The following is a 22,977-nucleotide window of genomic DNA, read 5'->3' on the forward strand; positions in this document are numbered from 1 at the left end:
CAACAGCCTGGAGATATGGCCTACTTCAAGTGAGAATTGCAGGGCGAACGTGTAGAAGGCTCAGACACATGAGTCTCCCAGAGCTCTTGTTGTGCCCGTGAAACCAGACAACAGCCCAAACAGCCTCAGGAATTTTAACCAAGAGTGAGAGTTCAAAGTGAAGGTGCCTTCAGAAAAGGCTCCTTTGATCTGAGACACAGCGAAGAGGACAATGCCCCTATCACAGCCCCTGGAGACAGGAGGACAAGCAGGGTGCACCCAGACCAGAGTTGGAGCACAGGACCTCAAAGAACAAGCAGAACCTGGACTCAGCCGAAAGCAGAGCTTACAAGTTTAGCGGCAGGCACCACCAGCTGGTGCAGGTGGGGAGATGGCAGTGGACAAGTAGGTAGAACTGAAGGGATGAGGCATCCCCATAGCCTGGGGCTCAGCTCTCACAGGGCCTTCCCCCAGGCTTGCCTTGCTCCTCACAGCTTCTCCTATCTGCCTTACTTTTACATGTGACTGGAAGAAACACTCTGTGGAGAAGGAAGGAAGGAGCCATCCTGCGCAATACTGTGAATACTTTACCTATGACCACACTGATAAACTGGGACCTCTAAGGGAAGCGGGATGCCATTTCTGCAGCATGTCATTTGAGGAGGGGCCAATGTTACAAGCCTAAAAGATGTTTCTGAGAACAGTCGGTTTTTAATGTAAGAAACTGGACTCTCAAATGTAAAAAAGAAGTCCATGAATTGGTTCAGTCAATGAACTGGGTGGCTTCACGGTAGGTTGTCATAAGCAAGTCTCTGGAGCCAGTGGGTTCATTCATTTCTGAGCTACGAAACCCCACAGGTGCCTCCTGGGGGTCTCAGCAGAATGTCCCTCAAGAGTTTTTGTACTGAGTGCTTCTTAAATAAAACAGCTTCCTCTGGCCAGGGGATACAAGCTTTAGGATTTTGTTCAATAATGCAGAAGAGTTTTACAGGATCATTTGATGACCAGCTCCACATCTCGTGAGCAGTCCAGGGACAGATACACCTGTTCTCTTGCATCAACCCATCTAACCACATGAGGGTGGAATTCCTACCAGTGCCCCAGTGACTACCTAGAAAACAGGCCTTGGGTTTTTGCCTGTCTCTGACAGCAAAGCTTTGACAGATCTTCCTCATTCTGGACTATTGAAAGCTGTTGCTCTAACCAACAGTGTGCTCCCGAAGAGGGGCGAGAAAGAAGCCTCCAGAGAGTGTCACTGATAACAGCACAGAGTGTCTGGTTTTGCTAACCAAGCTAGAGGTGAAATGCTCTTTTGTATCTGAGCAGGAAGCAAGCAGATAGTCTACTTCAATACCCAGGGACTGTGTTGAATTTGATCTTCCCCATCAATCCTCTCTATACACCTCTTTCATTGGCTATCTAGTTAGAAGAGTGTGAAGCCTACTCTCGCTGAAACGTATTATCTCTTCCAGCGAACAGATTGCCAACTGCACCCTCACCCTCAGGTCAAACTAAAGTGAAATCACAATTGTGACAAACTGTAGCATCTTTGAGTTCTCTGTAAGGAAACTAAGGCAATTCACAAAAGAAGTAACAGCAAAGAAATTGCTGACTACAATGTAGCACTCTGCAAGTTCTCAAAAGAATACACAGGGAATTTCTAGCGGGTCCTTTAATGCAATATGGCTTTCATATAAATCTAAGTCCGATTCAACCATGACTCAACCTTAAATAATCAGGCAATGAATGTGAATTTATTAGTATTTTTTATGAGCATGTCTGATGATAAAGATTGTTTCAGCTGTCCCTTCAAACACCTGTTCCAACTTAACCAACTTGATGTGGACTCATCTTTGCTGCCAGATTTGGCAAGTGTATCTGGGGGTTTAAACCAAAAATAGGATTTGCAATTTAGTGAAATTGTATTTGTATTTAGTGAAATTAAGCCTTTAGTTGTTGCATTATGAGTCACCTTTCCCCAAGGAGCAGCCTAAGGGAGAAGCAGTGGCCTCCAGGACTTTGGGTCTGACAGCTGCAAGACTGCAGCCTCTTGGCTATACTCCCAGGTCCTCAGAAGGCAGAGGTGGCAGGGAGGGGGGTCTAACTCAGGGTTTTCTGTGCTCTAGCACAAAACCTGGCCTCTGTGTGGTGCAGAGGGAGCGGAGAGCAGAGCTGCACCTCCTGTTAGGGAGAGTGAGGGAATGGGGCAAGGCAGGGGGGCACCCTGGCTCTTCATGTACCCCAAACTGTGTCCAGGCTGGAGGACAAAGTCACATTTCCGTCTCCCTCCACCCTGGGAGCTGGCTTGGGAGGAACGGCGCGAGCAAGAGGAAGAAAAAAAAAAAAAAAAGAAGAATGGGATGAGGGGCGTTAGAAAAAAAAACCGGAAAGGGCTTGGAAAGGCTCGCAGGAATCCTGGCATTGCCAGGCCCTCCTTTCCTAAGGCACGGTGGGGAATGGAACGATCCGGGGTAAGGTGCTCCCAGGGCGGGACCCCGGTCTCCGGAGGGGCTCCGTCTGGCTGCAGCTCCCCCAGCTGTGTGGCCCAGGGATGTGGCAACTCGGTGTTGCTCAAGCTCCCCTAGGCGGGGAGGTAGTCCATTCCTTCAGGGAGACTCACCAGTTCCGTTTAGGAGCCGTGCGCTGCCTTTATCGCAACCATCTAGCAGGTTCCATTAACACTGCTTTTCCAGCCTGTGGTATTTAGGGAGGCAAGATTGGAATGGCCCGTGGGGCCCAGGACCCATCAGCCTGTGGGATCCAGGAGGTTTAACTGTAGAACAGCATGGGCTAGCGGCCTAAACAACTGACCTAGTACCTCATTTCCCCCGGGGTTTATTCTGAAAACTGCGGTCACCCGTCCCACGTAGCACTGTGCCCCCAAGACAGATTTCCTTTAGCAGTCTTTAGGAAGCCAAGTTTAGGGCTCCAATTTTACAAAGTTGCAGGAGCATTTTTGGCCAACGCGACTTTTGTTTTTAAGGTATCACGATGCTATTCCTTGTTTTGCTTTTAGGAAGCAGGGGACTGAGGAAATGACTTGGGTGGGTGCGCAGCGATGCGGCTGAGAAAGACGCGTTTGCTCCCTGGAGACCCGAGCCGGGTCGCAGACTTTCTCCAAGGTGCCAGGCAGGCGTCCAGTCCGCTCTTGGTCAGTGACTCGTGCCGAGGGTCCTTGGCGCCTTCCTTACTGTCCTGGGACAGTCTGGCTGGGTCAGGGGTCGCAGGGGGCAGCGCGGGACCGGCAAGCAAAGCCAAAGGAATCCGACTGCGCCTCGCTCCTCGGTGCCAAGGACACGGTCGCCGAGGCGCGGCCAGTTTCCCGGGGCTCGGCACTTTCCGGCCCGAGAGGCGGGCGGGGGAGGCTCCACCAGCCCCATCCCCTCCCCAGCGGAGCTTCTGGCGGCCCCCCGGAGCTGAGTAAGCCGGGTGGAGGGAGCCTGCAAGGATTTCCTGAGCGCGAAGGGCGGGAGGGGGCAAGGGCAGGAGGCCACGGAGCAAGGACCGTGAACCTGCCCCGGGGCGGCGCTCCCCGGGGGGCCCGCGTAGCCAGCGCCTCCCCAAGCGCGCCTCGGCCGCCCCCGCCCCTCTCCCGGGCCCTAGGGAAGCCAGCCCAGGAGGAAGACCAGGGTAGGTGGGGAGGCGGATGAGGGGTGGGGGACCCCTTGACGTCACTGGAAGGAGGTGCCGGGGTAGGAAGTGGGCTGAGGAAAAGGTTATAAATTGCCCCTGCCCTCCGCTCTTCGTAGAAGTCCGCGAGAGAGTCGCAGCGCGCTGGGCGGACACTCTTCGCGGCTCCTCCTCAGCCGCGACAGCAGCCACAGCAGCCACAGCAGCAGCAGCAGCACAGGCGGCGGCTCGGAGCGGGCTCCGAGGCTCGGGTGCTGCGGCCAGCGGAGTGTCGGGCAGCAGCGAGGATTGCCTGAGGAAGTAGTTGTCCCGTGGTGGAAGCCGGCCAGAAGAGCGCTCCCGGGAAGCGCAGGACCGGAGCGCGCGGCGGCTGCAGAGCGCAAGAAGACGGGCGCAGGCGGCCGGGTGGGCGGCGGCCGCGAGCGTGGGCACCCGGCGAGCAGGCCGCGTCACGCTCACCATGCTCAGCTGCCGGGACGCCGGCGTCCTGCTGTGCGCGCTGCTCGGCTGTGTGCTTTCCTCAGGTGAGACGCGCCGGAGACCCGGGACCTGGGGTTCGGGACCCGGAGCGAGGCTGGGACGAGGGGGCTCAGCCCGGCAGTTGAGACCAGGTGCACGCAGGGAGGTAAGGATGTAGCTGGGAGAAACCTGAGGCACTGCTTGTACCCGGCACGCCTGGAGCCACTTTCTTCTTTTTTTTTCCCCCCTGGTGGGCGCCTCAGGGAGCGGTTCTCCGGAGCCCGACTGCGGCACCGTACCGACTCGGACCCAACTCCCGCGTCGCGCCCGAGTCTTATCGCTGGGGCTTGCATCTTGGAGGTGATTCCCTGCCCGCTCCCGGGCAGGATCTACCCTGCCCAGTATCTGGGCAACCGGAGCACCTCATACTTGGGCTGTTCACGCAACCAGAGCCTGTCCTCTGCTGCCTCGGCGAGGACCTGCGAGACCCTGGCGGGGGCCGGGCACAAAAGTATTACTTGGACGCCTGTTAGGCTGCCCGGGCGGGACTGGGCAACGACCTGGGCGTTGGCAATATCAGGCACTGGCTGTGACCTCGCTCCGCGAGGGGGAAGCAAGGGAACCAATCTGGAGGCGCGCGTGCCTGCGTGGAGCGGACGCGTCCCGGGACTGACCGGCGCCAGTGTCTCTGGAGCAGCAGGACTGTCCCGCGAGTCCGATGGTCCCGGGAAAGTTCTGCGAGCGCCCGCTTGGCCCAGCCACAAGCTGCCCGGGAGTCCCGAGCGCGCGGCACGCCGCCACTCGCTGCGCCGAGCGGGCAGGGTGCGCAGTCCAGTCCTGACCCGCCAAGGCTGCCGGGGGCTCCCAAGCCGGCCAAGTTTCGGCGCTGTAAGCCTAGCCTTTGAATTCTGAATGAAATCAAGGTGGAAAGCGTGGTGGAGAAGATACGACTTCAGGAATAGGTCAGTTCCCTTCTGCGCCGCCACCCAAGTCAACCTGGTAGTTTGGGAAAGCAGGCAGCGGAATAGTCGGGCACGGAGGTTTTAGCCGCAGTTGAGTGGGAGACGGCCACCCAGAAGAGTCCAAGGACAGGGGACGTGGAGCTCTCCGGGTAGGTGCTCAATGTCGCCTGGAGCCCAGTGCTCACATTTCATAGAGCGTTTGTTTTAAGCATCTTGGAAAAAATCTAAGTAAGAAATAATAGTCACGTCCAGTAAGACAAAAAAGACTTCCCAGGAAGCCGGTAAGGTTGAGTATAATAAAAGCAAAAAGACAAACCCTTGTTAATCCCCCCCAAGCCTTTAACAAATACTTTCTCAGTGGGAAGACAATTAGACCGTCAGTTTCTGGTTAGCAAGTAGTTCCAATCAGAGGCGCAAAGCTACTGCAGTGGGAGGCAGGGTGAGGTGGCAGGGTGTCTGTGAGCCTTCCCTCCTCCCGCAAAGGTTGGGAAAGATCCTAAAATTGTCACATTAAGTGAAATCTTGCACTTTTATTTCATAGATGCTTATCTTGTTTTGAAAACTCACTTATGTTAAAATTGCTTAGGGACTTTAAGTAGTTCACTGTCTATTGTGTCTAGGAAAATCTACGTAAATTTCTATGAATCCAAAACCGGGGAGAGAAGAGTATACTGGATTTTCACATACCATGGGAACTTACAGAAGTTCGTGAAAAATGTGCTTTGTGAAAAAAAATCGCACCGAAACAAACTCCTTTAATTCTTTTGGAAGTAGCAATGTATATATCCTTGGTTGACTTTTCATGGAGCTGAGTTACCTTGGAGATTGAAAACATGTTAGATAGGGGAAAGCTTTACAGAAATGTTATCTTGTTACTCTGATATTTAGGAAGTTTTTTTCATAAGAGGTCATGGTCATAAACATTGGCAAAGCAGGAACCCTTTACCTGGGGGTATGGAATATTCTGTGTGAGTGCAAAGTATGCTCAAAGCCCCTAGGTTTCTGGGGCTGCTTAACAAACCCAGCAGGACAGCCCGAGCCGCTTCCAGCTTTCTCTTGTCCGGAAAGAGGCTTGCTTTCGGCACACCAGTCACATCCAGTCGGCTTAGCCCCACCATGGCCCAGCTCGTTCAGGGGCGGTTCACTTTGTGTGGTTATCAGTTACTAGGGATGTGTGTGACTGTGTGCCGAGTGTGGAAAATAGCTAGGATTTGTGTAACTGAAAAGGCTAGTGCAGATTTGCTTCTTCCAAGTGTGTTTAATTGTAGATAGAGGCTTGTAATTCACATGCTTTTGAGCTTCTGTCCTGCCGTCTCCTTCCCTCTAAGAGATACCAGGTCTTTCTCCAGCTCTCATTCTCTTACTTTTTTGGCCCAATACCTATGAATACCCAAAGAAAACCTCAGGTCCCTTTTTTTTTTCTACTCTCATTTTTCTTGAGCTCTTAAATAACTGGCATGTATAATTTACTCTAATTAGAAACACAATGTACAATTTGTAAGGGAAGTCCACGTTAATGATATTGAGTCAAATAAATATGCCTAGCTTCAAATAGAATGGAATAATTCTCTCAGACTAAAGTTAATTTTGCGCACAAATTGTCTTCTCTGAGGTTTATGGAGCCATACTGTTCCCATCCCAATTGCTTATTAAGAATATTAATCAGTACTTTTGGTAGGCCACATAGTTTTCCACTTGGTGGCTCCTGTGGCAGGCGAATTATCCGTAACCACCTATTCCAGTTCCTCAATGTTTTACTTTATTCTGTAGAATAGTACTTTTGTTACTTTTTTTTCTTTTCCAATGATCACCAAGTGAATCTTCTGTTTTTTTTTTTTTTTTAATATGTATAAAAACGCAGTAGTTAGAGTAGATGGTTGATGTCTCAGGTTTTTTTGCAATTCTAAAATTCAGTGAATGATTCGCGGAAGTGACCCGAACAGTGTGTGTGTTTCTGTTTCTCCACTTGCCTCCTTTATGTTTGCAGATGACAGACTGTGTGATGCTGGGGGCCTTAGTGTGAATGGGATTTTGACAGCAGTTAGTAGTCACTCTGCGCTTTCTTTCCGTCTGGTAGAATGCACCAGAGCAACCAGTTGAGTTGGTCATTAGTGGCTACAGTTTGCAAAGGATGGCGGGTAGGCAGTGTCTGAGCTGGTTGGAATCACGTTGGGCTTTTCTCACTTGCAGGCCGTGTGCCCCTGTGAAGTAGACTATCCTTTAGACTTGTGATCGCATTACCGCCTCCTAAAGATATCAGCTGTTTTCAGGCCCTACATTTGATTTTTTTTCAACTATTTTATACTCAAAAAAAGTCTCTACCCTAATAGAGTCCCATATTTCCACAGGTATCCGAAAGCCCCTTATTTAAAATTGAACCTGTTTTCAGTGACTTTAAAGAAGCACATCAAATGATTACTTTACTGTAAGAGCTACAGCAATTTAATCAGCAACACAGTGACGCTGGGGACATTTTTAAATCTACTTTGAATGTGCAAGTTGAACTTGCTGTGTTGCAAAGAATGAGTTTAAGTTGAATCCCATGTTTAACATATTTAAGGAAGATGATGCAATATCTAGACTGTCCAAAAAGTTTATGGAAAGTGCAAAAAATATATAACTTTATGTAGATTTTCTTTTTTTGCACCAAAATAAACTTACTTTTTAATTCAGTTTTCCCATAATATCTTGAAGCATTCTCGTATTACAGTCTGCGCAGCAGTAGAGCTGGTATGTGCCAAGGCTTGGGCAATTTGGCAAGGTAAGAACAAATGACAGAGTAAGTGGCTTCTTTACTGCTTTAGATCAAGATGTGCATGTGAGTGACTGCGAGATTGAAGAGAAAATGACACTTGAGTGTTAGATGCAAAACCTGTTGGCGGAGAGTGAGGCAATGCTAGGTTCTTATGGGTATTTTGGATATCAAGTAAACATCACTGGTTTGAGGTATATTTGTCATTGTGGATAGGCAGGGAAGGGCATTTGAAATCACATTAGACATTTTTCTTTTAAGTAAAAATATGGTACTAGGAGTAATCAAAAGCATAAAACCATCTGTTGCCGGTGGTTTAAACAGTTTAACAGAACTGTCCATTCTGGCCCATTGGCCTTCCCCAACTGCTGAGGCCTGCGCAGAATGACGGGGCCTCTTGCCAGATGCTTTCCAGGATCGTCGCACGCTTGGGTGCTTTGCAAATTGCATGCTGCTGCTGAATGTGCTGGGTTTGGTAGCAGATGGAGGGGAAGGAAACGGGAGGAATGGGCTATGCGAGGGAGGGCTGGAAAGAAAGCCGCTGGCTTGGGCCAAACGGGGGCTGAGGGGGGTTTCATTGAGGAAGCGCTTCCATCGAGGCTGCTGGAGATAGTGGACTAGATTTCCTGCATTGCTGCTGGGGCGGATGTGGGGAGATGTCAAGAATTCCTGGGGATTTCCCCTCAGATGTGGTCAACCTGGTTGCCTGAAAGCCACTTTGGTGGCCGCTCCTTGACTCGCTTTGGAGACTTCAGCAGGCTCAATCTGTTGTGACAGCTTAGATGACACTTCAACCCATCCAATCCACTTCTCTCAGAGGTCAAAAGGCCAACCCATGGTCAACAGTTGACTAATGCCAGACCCAGGAGCAAAACCTGATGTCCCTATGACAAAAACATCTCTTCTCCATTTATGTGTTTCTTCTGCCCAGAGAAGTTTAAATACTTGTAGAATAATTTTGTTCCAGTGATAACATTTATTTCTCAATAATGATATTTTAAAAAATACAAGACATATTCTATCTCCTTAAAACCCATAGGGTTAGGAGAACATCGCCACGTTGGCAGAGAGGTGGTCGCATGCCAAGAAGACTTTTCCTTGCCCACTCTTGGCGTCCTCTCCTTGGAGGCTGATGCCTGCACAATGGGGGACTGTGTGCTGGCTACAGCTTCACCAACTCCCTCCTTACACTTTGGCCAGACACACATGCTTTTGCTTCTTTTTGTCACTGTTGTGTTCTTGTGGCTGCGGATGACTTCTGCATGACTGTTCTCAATAGTTGTCCTCTTCCGCACATGACTAAGACATAAGAACTTGGTGATAATCTTCAGTTCTCTTGAGACAATCATCTGATGCAATTCCCCCTGCCTCCAACCTCCATGTGGTGGCCTGATGATTCATCCGGCCTCCGGGCCACCAAAGCCAGGCTTTGATCTCTACTGGTCCATCTTGGCCTCTGTTGGGGAGGATAGTTGTCCTTCTCAGTTATCAGAGACAGTGGCGATCTTGGCTGGTTTGCTTCTGTTGTCCTCTCATAGACTCAAACCCAGGTGCTGGCTTGGGGTTTGACGGCCAGACCTGTCCAGAATCAGCTGTGTTGCAGTAGATGGCTTGGTCATGGGATCTAGCTGGTGTGCCTGGCCTCCTTTGGCATTAAGATGGGTTCTCCTCAGTCATTCCTGCCAGTAGGTTCTTGCAAGCTACCCTACTAAGATGGAGCATATTTTTCAATAAGTTATACACAGAAAGACTAATATGGTGTGGTCTCACTCACACAGAAGCTTATGAGACATTCATCTAATGGATTGAGAGAGTAGACCAGTGGGAAGGGAAGGAGGATGGCGAATGAAGAGAGGTTTGTTCATGTATATGGGATACAGCTGAAGAAGAAGAACATCCCATGTTTTGTTGCCCAGTAAATTAACTGTGGTTGGCAGCAATTAACTGAATGCTTCAGAACACCTAATAGAGAGGAGTTTTGAATGTTTCCAGCACAAAGAAGGAAGAAATGTTTGAGGTGATGCGTATGCCAGCTACCTTGATCTGATCATTATACATTGAGGACGTGCATTGAATGCAAGTGTACCCCATAAATATGTACAACTACCATTGGAAAATTTTAAATAAAAAAGCCTAAAGAAGGAACCAGAGAGTAGTTAATAATAACAATTTAAAAAGTGCAGTTTATGTATTTATAAAAATCTGAACCCTGTGGTTTGGGCTTCCTGTGCACACACCACTTCAACCCCAGCCCTGGCCACCACATTTGCTTCCCAGAGGGTGGTCCACAAAGCATCACTCTCCCCTGAAACTCAGCCAATCCCCCAGTTATTTGTGTGCATCTGAAAAGTAAAGCAGCATTGGTGTTAGTAAAGGATTCACGGTTGAATTGGGCATCAGGGTCCTGTTCCTCTTTTCTAACAGCTTAGGGGAGATCTTTGCCATGTGACTAAGGAACCCAGACCTGAGCCATCCAGAAGCTTCCCCACTTCCCACGTTAGTCTTGTGCCCTGTCTTCTGAGATGCCTATCTCCTGCTTCAAACTCTGTTGTCCTTCTTTTGTAAAATCTTAGATTTAGCTTGGGCAGGGTTGACATAAACAGGAGTTGTGGTCTTGAAGCATGCTATGGTTAACCAACTCATGGGTCTTAAAAATATGGATTTGGTGGGAAACAGCAAAAAAAAAAAAAAAAATGGCATGAAATTCATAGGCTTTAACCACAAGCAGTTCTACAAGGCATTTGCTTCCCAAACCAAATTACTTGGTAAAAGTCAGCAGTGGTAAAACAAAAACAAAAACAAAAACAAAAACAAACAAACAAAAAAACCCACTCCAGAGAATTTTTGGTTGTCAAGGAAGGGGTCTCAGGGCCTCTGAGACATTCCAGGGGCCTCTCACTGGTTGACATGTAGTGTCTTTCCCGCTTGGTGTGGCAAGTGTGTTTCTTTTCACAGGTTATCGCACTGCTTCCAGGCACGTCTGCTCAGCCTGGGCTTCTGTCCTTCTGTTTGGGTGGAGAGTAAATGGATTTCCTTTCAAGCCGCGGACCCACCCATGTGGTCACCACAAGCAAAACCACCAGTTATCAGTCTTTTGTTCCCAGAGGAATGAAGTGAGCCTTGTATAAATGAAAAGCCTTGGTTTTTATTATATACAAATAGAAAGGTGCTTACATTCAAGGCTGTTGATAGTAAAACCCTGTTTAGTAATTAACCTGCCAATTAATTTCTGAGAAGCCTTTTGCCTCTCTCTAGGGCCAGAGTCCTCAACCTCAATTCTGTGTTAGAATTGCCAAGGGTGGAGGAACAGGGGATTTAAAAAAAAAAAAAAAAAAGAAAGAAAGAAAGGAAAAAATCCTCCCGGCTTTGCTGCATCCCAGACCAGTTTTAATCTTTTGGTGGTACCAGGCATCAGGAATTTTATTAGCTCTTGGTGATCACAGGGAAGAATTGAAGTCAAGAATATCTGAGTCTCGCACACATCAGAATCACACTGTGGGCTTTCCCACCTCCAGCTCTTGGGGTCCCAGCCTGGAGCCTGTAAGGCCAAGAATTCACTTTGCAAAGATGCCCGGGTGATGTTGTTCTCTCTGGTCCAGAGATCACACTTAGAGCTAGCCTTAGAAACCAGGCTAGGAACCTGCCCAGGTGCCAATCAGTAAAAGGTGGTAAGTCATCCCTTGACACGGAATAAGGTAAATGCCTGCTAGTAAGCACGTGTGTTGGTAGTAGGAGTATTTAGATCATGTGCTAGGTATGTATAACCAAGGATGGCCAAATGAAACTCCCTCTGAGGACAGCAAGTGTTTCTGTTGAGATGTACTGTGCTGCTGGTCTAGACAGCAGCGCTAACAGTAGTTATCTTTTCTGTGCCCTTTATGCTGTGTCGGTCAGCCTGTCCCCTGTATACATACTGGCCAATGGGTGCATCTTATCACACTGGCCTGGACACTATCTGGCCCTGCTTCCCTACAGTAAGTCCTGCCGGAACAGTGTCTAACTGAGCCTCTGGATCTCTCTGTCCCATGTGGGGATGGGTGCCTCTGGCTTGGTTGGTTGGGTTCTCCCTTGGTGGTTCTGCTGAGCTTATGATACACCCTGGTTCAGTCTCCAAGTTGGAGTGAAGGAGCTGCAACCTGCAGACAAGGCTGTGACCTCCCTGGGTGGGGGACTCTCTGAATCCCGGCTGCTTTCCATATCCGGAGCTCTCTCTCCAAGGAAACCTGGAAAACCTTTCATGCCTGATGTTGTGCGAGCTCCACTTTGACACTGAGATTTCCTAACACATAAAGAGCATATACTTGACCTACTGCGAGGAGCCTCCTAGGGCTCATGAATCTGCAGATAGATGTTGGAGCTGGGCTCAGCCAGCTGATGTTCCCTTAGCTGATGTTTCCCTGACATTTTGACCAGGCCCTGGACACTAGCTCTTCCTCTCCCACATGGTCTGTCCTGTTTGAAGCATTCAAAATTCTCTCTCCTAGCCCAGGGCTTCTCTACTTGGCAGCAGAGATGTTCCAAGGGCACAATGACTTGACGCCTTAGGCGTTAGAGCCCCTGTGATATCACCATGCCTCTTTCTTCTTTTCAGATTTTTATTCATGGATTTGAGAGGCCAAGAACAAAGAGGGAGAACTGTCACCTGTTGATTCACTTCCTTCAAATCCCATTATAGCCAGGCTGGGTGTGGAGCTTCAGATAGGAGCCAGGATCTCAATGCACATTGCTTACACAGGTGCCAGGGACCCATCAACTAAAGCCAATGCTCAATGCCCTCCATGGTGTGTACTAACAAGAAACCAGAACTGGGATATGAACCCAGACACTCTCATGGGGTGTGGTTTATCTCTCTCTCTCCTCTCTCTTTCTCTTGTTTTTTTTTGTTCGTCTGTTTGTTTGTTTGTTTAATTATTTGTGTGACAAACAGACAAACAGAGAGAAAGAGGCAGAAGCAGAAAAAAAATTTTTCATTTACTGGCTCACTCCCTAAATGGCCACAGCAGCCAGGGCTGGGCCAGACAGAAGCCAGTAGCCTGGAACTCTATCTGGATCTCCTGTTTGAGTGGCAGAGGCTCAAGGATTGGGGCTGTTACCTGCTGTTTTCTCAGGCACCTTGGCAGGAAACTGGATCAAAGGCAAAGTAGCTGAGACTCGAACCTGGTGCTCTGAGAAGGGACACTGTTCCTGGGCCATAACACTTCTGGCCATGGGTGTGGGTGTGGATTTCTCAACCAGCGTGTTAGCTTCTGTGTCCAATGCTTGCCCAAAACTTTTAAAATTCCGTTTCTCCCCACACTTTTGAAGTGTCCACCTCTCCCCCATATTTTGAAGGAGGGGAAAGGAGGAAGCTGATCTCTATCGGACCTCCAGGCATTGTATTTAACACCTATTATTTCACTCAGTCCCAAGGAGAAGCTGCACTGCTCCTACTGGGGAGGAAACCCCAGCATAGGTGAATACAATCCGTTTTCTCGCCTAGTGGTGGGCACAGCTGGAATTATCCCATCTGATCCCATCAGGAGGCAAACCTCCCTTCCCTGGACCTCCCTCCCTACGTGGAAAGGGAATGGTTGCCAGAGTGAGTCAGAACCTTCCCCACCCACCCCTGCCAGCTCCACTTTGAAAACCGGCCATCCTGGGAGCTTGGCTATAACCAAGGAATGTGAGAAGCCACTGCTAGTCTGGCTTGAAGGGACCTTGGCAGATTCCACTGCTATGTGTGGCAGACCCTGTTCAGGCCTCCATTAAGACAGTTTTCATCGTGCAGGGCCTTTCCTCCAACAAAACTAAAATCTGGAAAGGACACAATTTTGTGGGACTCCCATATTGCTTTGCTGTCCTACTGTGGCTTATAAGCAGGTTAGTTCACAGAGTAGGATGGGTAGAAAAGCCAGGACCCCTCTGATGGGGTACATAATTTTGGCAATTGAAGGTCTCCTTCCTCTTGTACCTTTTAGAGGCCCAAGTTGGAGCTTTTCCTGGGTGAGACTGGAAGAGGTCAGGAGCCACAGTGCTTGCATGCGCTCTGGGGGTGGGGGGCAGACCTCATCCTGTCCCCAGGGAAGGGGAAGGAGCATCGAGCAGGACTGAGCAGCTGCTCTGAGCTGCTCTTTTAACAGGCCAGCACCAGCGTGAGCTCTCGGAGATTTGTTTGTTGAGTTGAAATCTCCAGCCCCAGGACAAGGTGATGTTTTGCAGAAGAGGGTCACACGCTTGCAAAGTTCAGGATGCAACTTGGTGCTCTTGCCACCCCTGTCTATTCAAAATAGCTCAGTGACAAAATCTAGGTCTTAAAGAAAGCACTGGGAGTTTGTTTTTCAAGTTTATGGAATGAAAGGCCCTTATATTTGCAGAGGACGCAACAGTCTGAGAGCCTTAGGCGAGTGGCGAAAGGCATGACAGTTTGGGATGGCCTCACCACATGCTGTGACTTCCTGGTGTGATTGGCAGGCGTGGTTTTGTGGGAAGAACTGCAGGGACCCTCTTTTACCTCCTGTTTTACCTGTGTGTGTCTCTTGCTGCACCTTGGATCCTTCCAGATTACTCAGGCTTGGCAGAAGGTGAGAAAGAGAAAATAGTATTTTGCTTCCCCTGCCTCCTATTACGTGGAGACAGACACTACTCCACACAGGCCTGTGGCGTGTGTATCAGAGTCTGAGCAAATCGTATTCTGCTGCTACTGAGGCCTTTATCTTTAGCTCTAAGAAACCAGCTGACAAAGGCAGTCAAAGGTGGCTATATACCTTGGGTGGAAATTTGAAGGGGTGGTGATATAAAAGATGTTTGATTTTAATGATGGTTTTCCTTTTTCTAAATTGGCATTCTAGAAACCAAGAAAAAAAAAGTTGCAAGTAGATGACAAGGCGGGGACCTGGGGGCGAGGATTGCAAACAAACAATTTGGAAGGCAGCGTTAGCTCTCGCTATGGCAGTTCATTTAGGAAGGAGAGGATTATTTTCTTTTAGAGAAACATTGTGCACTCTCTTTTCCCACTAATATGTCTGCTGGACTGGAGTTTTGCTTTCAGTTGTTCTTTGGAAAATTTTAAAAGTTTTAGAATCTTCTTTGTAGGGAATTCTGATAGAATTTGAGCAAAAGAATATACAGAAACTGAGTAATTGTACTGTTCTAGAATGAACTTTGGGGGCCTAGAACTTCATGAGGGTTAAGGGAATATGTGACACACAGGGTGGTTGTATGGATTTGATGTGTTTCTGCTACTTACACCCCGTCTGTTATTGAATGCCCCATTAAAAGTATCTACCACTCACATTGACTTACAAGGCAAAGGGGCAGGGCAGACATGTGGTGTCTGTTAAGACGGCCCATCCCACATTAGGGTTCTGGGTTTGATTCCCAGCTCTAACATTTGACTTCATGCAGACCCGTAGAGGCAGTACTAGTGACGGCTAGATGGATGCATCCCTGCCAGCCCACCTGCCACTCACCTGAGAGAACTGCGATGACTTTCTGACTCCCAGCTTTGACCTGGTCCAGCCCAGCAGTTGTGTGCATTTGGGGAGCAAACCAATGGGTGGGAGCTCTGCCTGCCTGCCTGCCTGCCTCTGTTTCTCTCTTACTCTGTCTTTCTGCTTCTTAAATCACGATACAAACTTTTGGTTAAGGAAAAAAGCAAAGGAGAAAATCAGAAATGCTAATTTGTAAGAATCCTGCTTTTGCTTTCATCTTTTTTGAGGAGATATTAAACAGTGCTGCTGTATTCAGATACTATAAGCCTTCACTTAGGGCTAGTCACACTTTTAAAGTGTGGAAGCAAGTGTTTGTTGCTGTTGTTTTAAAAATGTGCTTTGTTGTCCAAACAGGTGGGACTATCCTGCTTGGAGATAAACTTGGGAGGGGAGATTAAAGAAACATAATAGAATGAAATGGAATACTGTATTTCCTACCATGATTTTGTGAGGGAAGAGGTGGCTTAGATTAAGCATAACTCCCCCAATATCTATCTCATAGTCCTCATTGTAGTTGAATCCTGACATGCAGAGAGTTTTTAGAGTATTTGAGTATATTACCTTAAAGATGCTGAAGTCATTTTGAAACTACTCATTCCTTTTGTCTTGAAGTATAAATATAGTATATATGATGCTAAATGTCTATCATCAAATAAGTGTTCTTGTTTTGTGACTTTTTAAAAGATGAATGTTGTGTTAGTGAAGAATTTGTGACTCCCTGTACTGAGAAATGCGTTTCTTAAGCACAAAGTGCACATGGCTTAGTATTGTCTATCTGATGACCTGGATTATTTTCTTCTTCTCTTGGAATGCATCTAGTCTTCTGAATGACACCTCCCAGGAGAGCAGCTTAGCGCTGAAAGCCTTTGGAGAATGGCCTTTTCTGGTCCACCCATGTAGTTATGAACCCAGCCACAGAACCTAGCACACAGCAGTCACTTGGGAAATGTGGGTGGAACTGCCTGAGACTGTAGCATGAGTCCTTTCTCTGCATCTCAGAAACCTTTGTGAGAGTGATGGCTCCACATTGGCTCATGCTCTAAGAATCTGTGTGCATGCATGTAGTGGAGTAGGTTGACAAAATGAGTGAGCCCAAGAAGCACCAAGGACTCTGCTTTCATCTGGACCATTCCTCTGGGAACGGTGACACTTTTCGTGTCCTTGGTGAAGCTGGCTTTGTTCTCCCTGAATTGACTCTAGATTCAGGATTTTTCTTGTATGTGTTTATTTGTCTCAAAGACAGACTGAGTGAGTAAGAGGGAGTGAGAGATGGATTTTCTTTCAGTTGTTCAGTACCCAACTGGCCACAAGAGCCAAGTCTGGGCCAGGCTGAAGCCCGGAGCCAAGAATTCTATCCATGTTTCCCACAGGGTGGCAGGGACCCAAGTATGTGGGCATTTCTGTGCCATAACCCCTATTTTTAGGATGGGAAATGAGAATCTGAATTTCCCAGCCACCTGAAAATTGGTTCCCCAGAGTTGGGGGTGCTTCAAAAAATTCATGAAAAAATGGAGTTAAAAGGAAGTGTTTGGGATGGTGGCATCCCCTATCGGTTCAAGTCCCTTTTCTACTTTAAATTCAGCTTCCTGTTAGTGCACACCCTGACAGACAGCAGGTACTGGCTCAACTGTAACCACTTGAAAACCCACATGGAAGATCCTAATTGAGTTAAGGGCTTCTGGTATCTTGACTGTTTTGAACATTTGGAAGTAAACCAGTGGACAGAAAATCTCTCTCTCTCTACACACAGACACACACACACACACACACACATATCTGTGTGTTTCTGTATGGTAAATTGAAAATGAATATATATTTAAATGATAAGCTTATTTTAAAGTCTGTGCTTTTTTAAAAAAAAGATTTATTTACTTTTATTTGAAAGGCAGATTTATAGAGAGAAGGAGAGACAGATCTTCCATCCGTTGGTTCATTTACTAAATGGTTGCAGTGGCCAGAGCTGAGCCAATCTGAAACCAGTATCCAGGAGTGTCTTCCTGGCTTCTCACATGGGTGTAGGGACTCAAGGATCCATGCCGTCCTCTACTGCTTTTCCAGGCCACAAGCAGGGAGCAGCCAGGACCAACCGGCACCCAAATGATATACTGGGTCTGGCTTGCAAAGGGTTAGCCAGTTGAGTCACAGCACCAGCCCTGTCTCTCTCTCTCTCTTTTTTTTCTCCCAAATTTATTTATTTATTGAAAAGAGAGAGAGAGAGGGCAAGCAAGAGAGAGAGATCTTTCTGCTGGTTTGCTTCCTAAATGTCTGCAGTGGCCAGGGTTGGACCAGGTCAAAGCAGGAGCTAGACACTTCTTGTGGGTCTCTCGTGGGTGGCAAGGTCTCTCATGGGTGGCAGGGTCCCAAGCATGTGGACCATCTTCTACTTTCCCAGGCTGTTATTAGAAAGAGGTATCAGAAATGGAACGGCCAGATCTTGAACCAGCCTCCATATCAAATGTCAGTGCCACAAGAAGCAACTTAACCTACTTTATCACAGCGCCAGGCCCTGTTTTTCATTTTTTACGAACATTGTGGGGGCACTTTTTTGTCATTGAGGAGATCTCTCCTGATCTCCTCCACTCTTAGCTGGTCCAGGCTCCTGAGCAGTACAAAAGAAAGCTTGATTGAGAAACTACTTTCTAGATCTACCATCATATCCTGAGCTGCAAGGGAATGCTACAGTTGCTGTCATTGGGTTTTGTTTGTTTACTTTTAGGTTTTTTGTTTTGTTTTGTTTTTTGGTTGCCAATAATTTCCTCTCGGTTCCGGGACCATCCACAGCATAGTTTAGATGAACATAGAAAATTAGGAACAAGTTAAGTCTTGGCTAATAGATCACAGCTCATCGATTTTTTTCTATCCCGGTTACTGTAGACTCTCCGTCCCAGTCCTCTCCATGAAGCTCATTTCAGAAGCACAGCACGAGCCAGGTGTGTCTTCTCAAGAGTGTTTGTCTGGAGCTTTCTCTCCCCAGTGGCAAATGACGTCAGGGAGACCCCAGGCTGAAAAAGATACGCAAAGCAGGACAACAGAGAAGGCCTGGAACTTTCACCTCTCAGAAAAGAGGTCCAGAAGCAGAGTAGTAAAAGACAAGAGACATTGAGGGACGTGGTTGGAAGAAAACAACTGTTTAAAAGTAATGGCAACTTTTTAGGGGATTTGAAGTGTTTTAATGGGAGAGAAAGAGAGCTGGCAAATAACACACTCATTATTTAGGTCTTAGCTCATCTTCATTAGTCTAAAGAATGTTCCTCCCGCTCTAGGCTGGGCGAGACTCTCACATCTGGTACTTGTCCATGGTAAAATATGTACATGAATTTCAGTTTATATCTATGTAAACATAATTCTGCATATATAAAATTAACATACACGGGACTTCAGAAGGTCATAAAAATGAAATTAAAAGATAATGTGCATTTTCCATGAGCTTTTTTTTTTTTTTTTCTTGAAGGACAGGAAGATAGAGAGGTCTCATTAAGTTGATTCACTCCCCTCAAATGCGCACGACAGCCAGGGCTGCTGGACCAGGTCAAAAGCAGGAGCTGGGAACCAATCCTGGTCTCCTATGTGGGTGGCAGGAACTATTTGAGCTACCCTCTGCTGCCTTCCAGGGTGCGCCCTAGTTGGAACCTAAGCTTAGAAACAGAGCTGACACACAAACCCAGGCACTCCTCTGTGACATGTGGATGTGCGGAGCACCATCTTAGCCACTACGCCCAATGTCCTTACTGCCATGAACTTTCTGAAAATCCATCATAATAAATATCTGCTGTCCATGTTGAATTGCAAACACTTTGAAGGAAGCCCTCTGGTCTGCCCTGTGGCTGAATTCAAAGGTAGTAATGTAAGAACAAATGCTGTTCAAGTTTAGAGAAATCAGCAAGGTTAAGAGGGGGAGCCAAAGGCTTTATGCAGAGACTGCAATAGTAAAAGAAGCAGGTTTGGCTCATGGTCAGTGAGGTCAGACAGATGGGGGATGGGAATCTCCGGGTGCCACATCTCCAGCACTGAAATCCAGCCTTCTGCCCCTTCCTAGATCTCATCCCCAAGGTACGTTGTTTTCATTCCGGGGAGCAGCCGGGGCCCTGGGCACCTGCCTGCGCAGTTGTCTTCCTCCTGGTTTTTCATATCGTCTGCTGCCTGGGGTCCATCTTGTCCACTGTGAGCCCAGTTATTTCAAAGCTGACTTACAACCGAATTTGTGGTTAACCTGTGACAGAGAGGCCCTATCACATCTTGAATGTGTAAAAAAGGGCTAATGTCTAGAAACCTAGATCTAGATAGGTAAAAGAAAGTGTGTGAATGATAGCGTCCGGGGAGTTGAAACCACTGTTTCTGAGATTTAGGTATGAATGATGCTCGTCTTCCTTAGATACGTAAAGGGAAGGCTTTGATGTCGCATACAGACACGTGTGAAAAACATGCAGTAATTTCTTTCTTTTAGATGTAGGGTAGACATTTACCTTTTTCAGTAGATTTCTTTGCCTTCCAGAAACTCTGTTCTCCATCAAACTTCTATAGCATTGACTTCTAGATAAGATTAGGAAAAAAGTTTGCAGAATCTTTCTCATAGTTACTATATATAAATTAAAAGAAACACCCTCCTCCACTCCTAAAAAGAATAGTTTAATCAACACGTTCACCCATTGTCAAAGCGTAAGAGTTAGTGTCCAGCATACGTGCGATGGAGAGTAATTCTGTTACAGATTGTTAAATCCAAAAGGAAACTGGTCTTGGCAGCAGAAAGCACAGTGGTCAAGAATAGTTTTAATGAGCGTTAAAGAGTACACTAACGTGACTTTCAAAAACCTAATTCCCTTGTGATGGATAACATTGTCACGTGCTCTTGGCTATTTAAATCTTCAAGGTCAGAGGGTTTGTATACATTACTGGTTGCAAAGACCAGAGATCCCCTCAGCTTCCCCCTTGGTGAGTGAACTTGACACGTCCGCTTTGTCCACAGTCTGTGGGTTTGCAGAAGAATGTTTGCTGTGGACTGGGGGAGACTGTATCAAAGCAAACTACAAATTCTCCAAAGAACTTCATCACACTCAGCCTTCCAGTCTTGGTTTATTTCTCCCCTAGTTTTAGGTGCAAAGCAAATCATATGGTTGGTATTTGGAGCCAGAAACACAATCCAGGTCTCCCATGTGTGTGGTGGAAGGGACTCAAATAATTGAGTCATCATCTGCTCTCCTTAACCCCCCAGGGATGTGTGTAAGCAGGAAGCTAGAATCCAGAGCAGAGCTTGGCCTTGAATCCAGGCACCTCGATACAGGATGTAGGCATCCCATGTGGTATTTCATTTTTTTTTTAATTTTTGCTATCTTTAAACAAATACTGTTGATTTATTTATTTAGAAAATGACAGTACTAAAGAGTGAGAGATCTTTTATACACTGATTTATTTTCCCAAATGCTGGAACATTCAGGTTCGGTCCAGGTTGAAGGCCAGGAGCTAGGAACACAATACTGGCCTCCCATGTTGGTGGAAGAGTCTAAGGATCTCAGCCATCTTCCAATGCTTTTCAGGCACATTAGGAAGAAGCTGCTTGAAAGCATAGCAGCTAGGACTCGTACTGGCACTTGGATATGAAATGCTGGTATTACAGGAAGCAGCACCATGCTGGCCCCGTCCGTGTGGCCTTAACAACTGCGTTAAATGTTGGCCTTGATCTTTGTTTTCCAAACATAACTGTGTGAACCTAAAGGTTACCTGTGTCACATGACAGTTTGTAAGCAGTAATTGAATAACATAAAAATCTTCCAGTCCCCATGTAATGCTTTGGCATTATATGTTGAATGTCTGTACTGAAGTAATACAATAGTTCCACAGGTTTCTCCACAGTGCTTTCTTCCTGCAGGAGCCAACCCACAATTATGGGACAATAACATACTCAAGAGATTCAAAGATCTGCTCTCATTCTCTTCGTAGGAGCCTAGAACCTTGGCACAGGTTTATCATGGAAGCAAAGTTTTGCTGAAATAATTGGTCATAGACCAAACTGTAATCCTAACGCTGTGTAAAATACAGAAAAGTCCCACTTTAAGGGGGATTATCCGTAACATCCACTGATTCTAAGGAGCTGGCATAATGGGTAAAGCTGACAGCTGTGACATTGGCATCCCATATGGGTACCAGTTCATGCCTGGCTACTCCAGTTTCTATATAGTTCCCAGCTAAGGTGCCTGGAAAATCAGCAGAAAATGGCTCAAATCCCTCTGTCCCTGAACCCATATGGAAGACCCAGAAGAAGTTCTTGGCTTCTGATTTTGGCCTGGCCCAATTTCAGCGATTGAGGCTGTTTGGGGAATAAACCAGAAGACGAAAATTTCCTCTCTCTCTCGTGCTCGCTCTCGTTCTCGCTCTTGCTCTCATTATTTCTGCTTCTCTTTCTTTGTGCCTCTTCCTCTCAAATAAAGCAAGTCTTAAAAAAGTAATAATAAAAATATTTTCAAAAAGAATATAGAGGATGCCTTAGGTAGGACTGAAATTTGTAAAAGTAAGTGTGTTAGAGATTGGAAGGCTGATGTGAAGGCAGCTCAAGCACCTTATTAATATCACTAATCTTCCTAATAATGAAAGCCTGTCCAAACGCTCTGTCAACTATATACATGCTGTCATTAACTCATCTCCAGGTCATTGCATAGCATTGTGATTCTTCAGAGGATGCCCCCAACTGATGACATAAATAACTCCATTAAAAAAATAAAAGCTCACTTCTATTACAGTGTTGTAAATTGAATCTTGTGTATACAGAGTATATTTTTGTTGAAGTCACTCCTCTACTGAACAAACATTGACTGTGTTTTTCTGTGCTCTTAATCTGAAAATGCCGAGATTCTAGCCTGAGATGACCTGTGAATCTCCATTTATACCATAGCACAGTGACAGCCCTGGTATAAGACCTTAGTTTCCCAACGGTGCTTTACACTGTCACTGGGTAGGAACCATGGCCAAAGGGGAACAGGCTTCAAACGTAACATGGTCCTTGCTACTGATAGAAAAAACAGACACAAGACAAAACCTGCCCCTGTGTTTTGGGGTGTGCAGAGCATTTGCTGTGTTTGCTGCCCTTTGCATTTTCACGTGGAGGTCTCCCAGACACTCTGCCAGATACTTTACGAGCGCTGTCTCATGCCCTATCAACCAGATCTTGACCTTTTGCTCCAAGTAGCTCAGATAACTGTCCTGACGTTGCTCCATAAACTGAATTGGCATGCATGTTGGACAGCTCCGTGGAGGTGGCTTTAGCATGGAGGCACTAAAAAAAATATGGTGTGGGAGTCAGAACACTTTTGGGTGTGTGTTGGGGGGTAGAGGAAGCTCTGTGGTCAGCAGGAGATTTCTTCCTGACCAACCTTCATTAAGTCTGATGTTACATGAGAAGGAGAAGTGCTTGGCTACAGGTCATTGGGAGGGTAGGGTCCTGATGGTAGCTGGTGACAGGCTTGATGATCAATGACTGCGCCCTGGTAAATTGTGACCCTCTGCGAAGGTTGTGTCAAGCAAAGAGAGCTCTAAGATGAGCACTGAGAGTACTAGGAATGTTGAGGTTATGAGCAGCATTTTTCTCCAGGTAAGCCACACAGATTTGATTCTTTGAAATCACTTTTATGAAATGTAAGGAAACATGAGTAAAGTCATTTCCCATGTGTGGGGGGAAACACGGATGTCCAAGTTCCAGTCCTGGGGCTAACACTGCTCTCATTGGTTTCCTGACCTC

At 47.0% G+C, this 22,977-nt stretch overlaps 1 protein-coding gene across 1 annotated transcript in view; it reads left to right on the top strand.

Moving 5' to 3' along the window:
- The first annotated feature begins 3,916 nt into the window (after window positions 1-3,916).
- The window catches only part of FLT1 (fms related receptor tyrosine kinase 1), a 172,720-nt gene continuing 153,659 nt past the window's right edge, over window positions 3,917-22,977 (top strand). The window contains exon 1 of the mRNA XM_058670920.1: window positions 3,917-4,133. Within this exon, the coding sequence (XP_058526903.1) occupies window positions 4,070-4,133 (64 nt within the window). The 5' untranslated portion in view covers window positions 3,917-4,069. The remainder of the gene's footprint in view (window positions 4,134-22,977) is intronic.

The sequence above is a fragment of the Ochotona princeps genome, chromosome 12, assembly GCF_030435755.1.
Source record: "Ochotona princeps isolate mOchPri1 chromosome 12, mOchPri1.hap1, whole genome shotgun sequence".
Classification (NCBI taxonomy): domain Eukaryota; kingdom Metazoa; phylum Chordata; class Mammalia; order Lagomorpha; family Ochotonidae; genus Ochotona; species Ochotona princeps.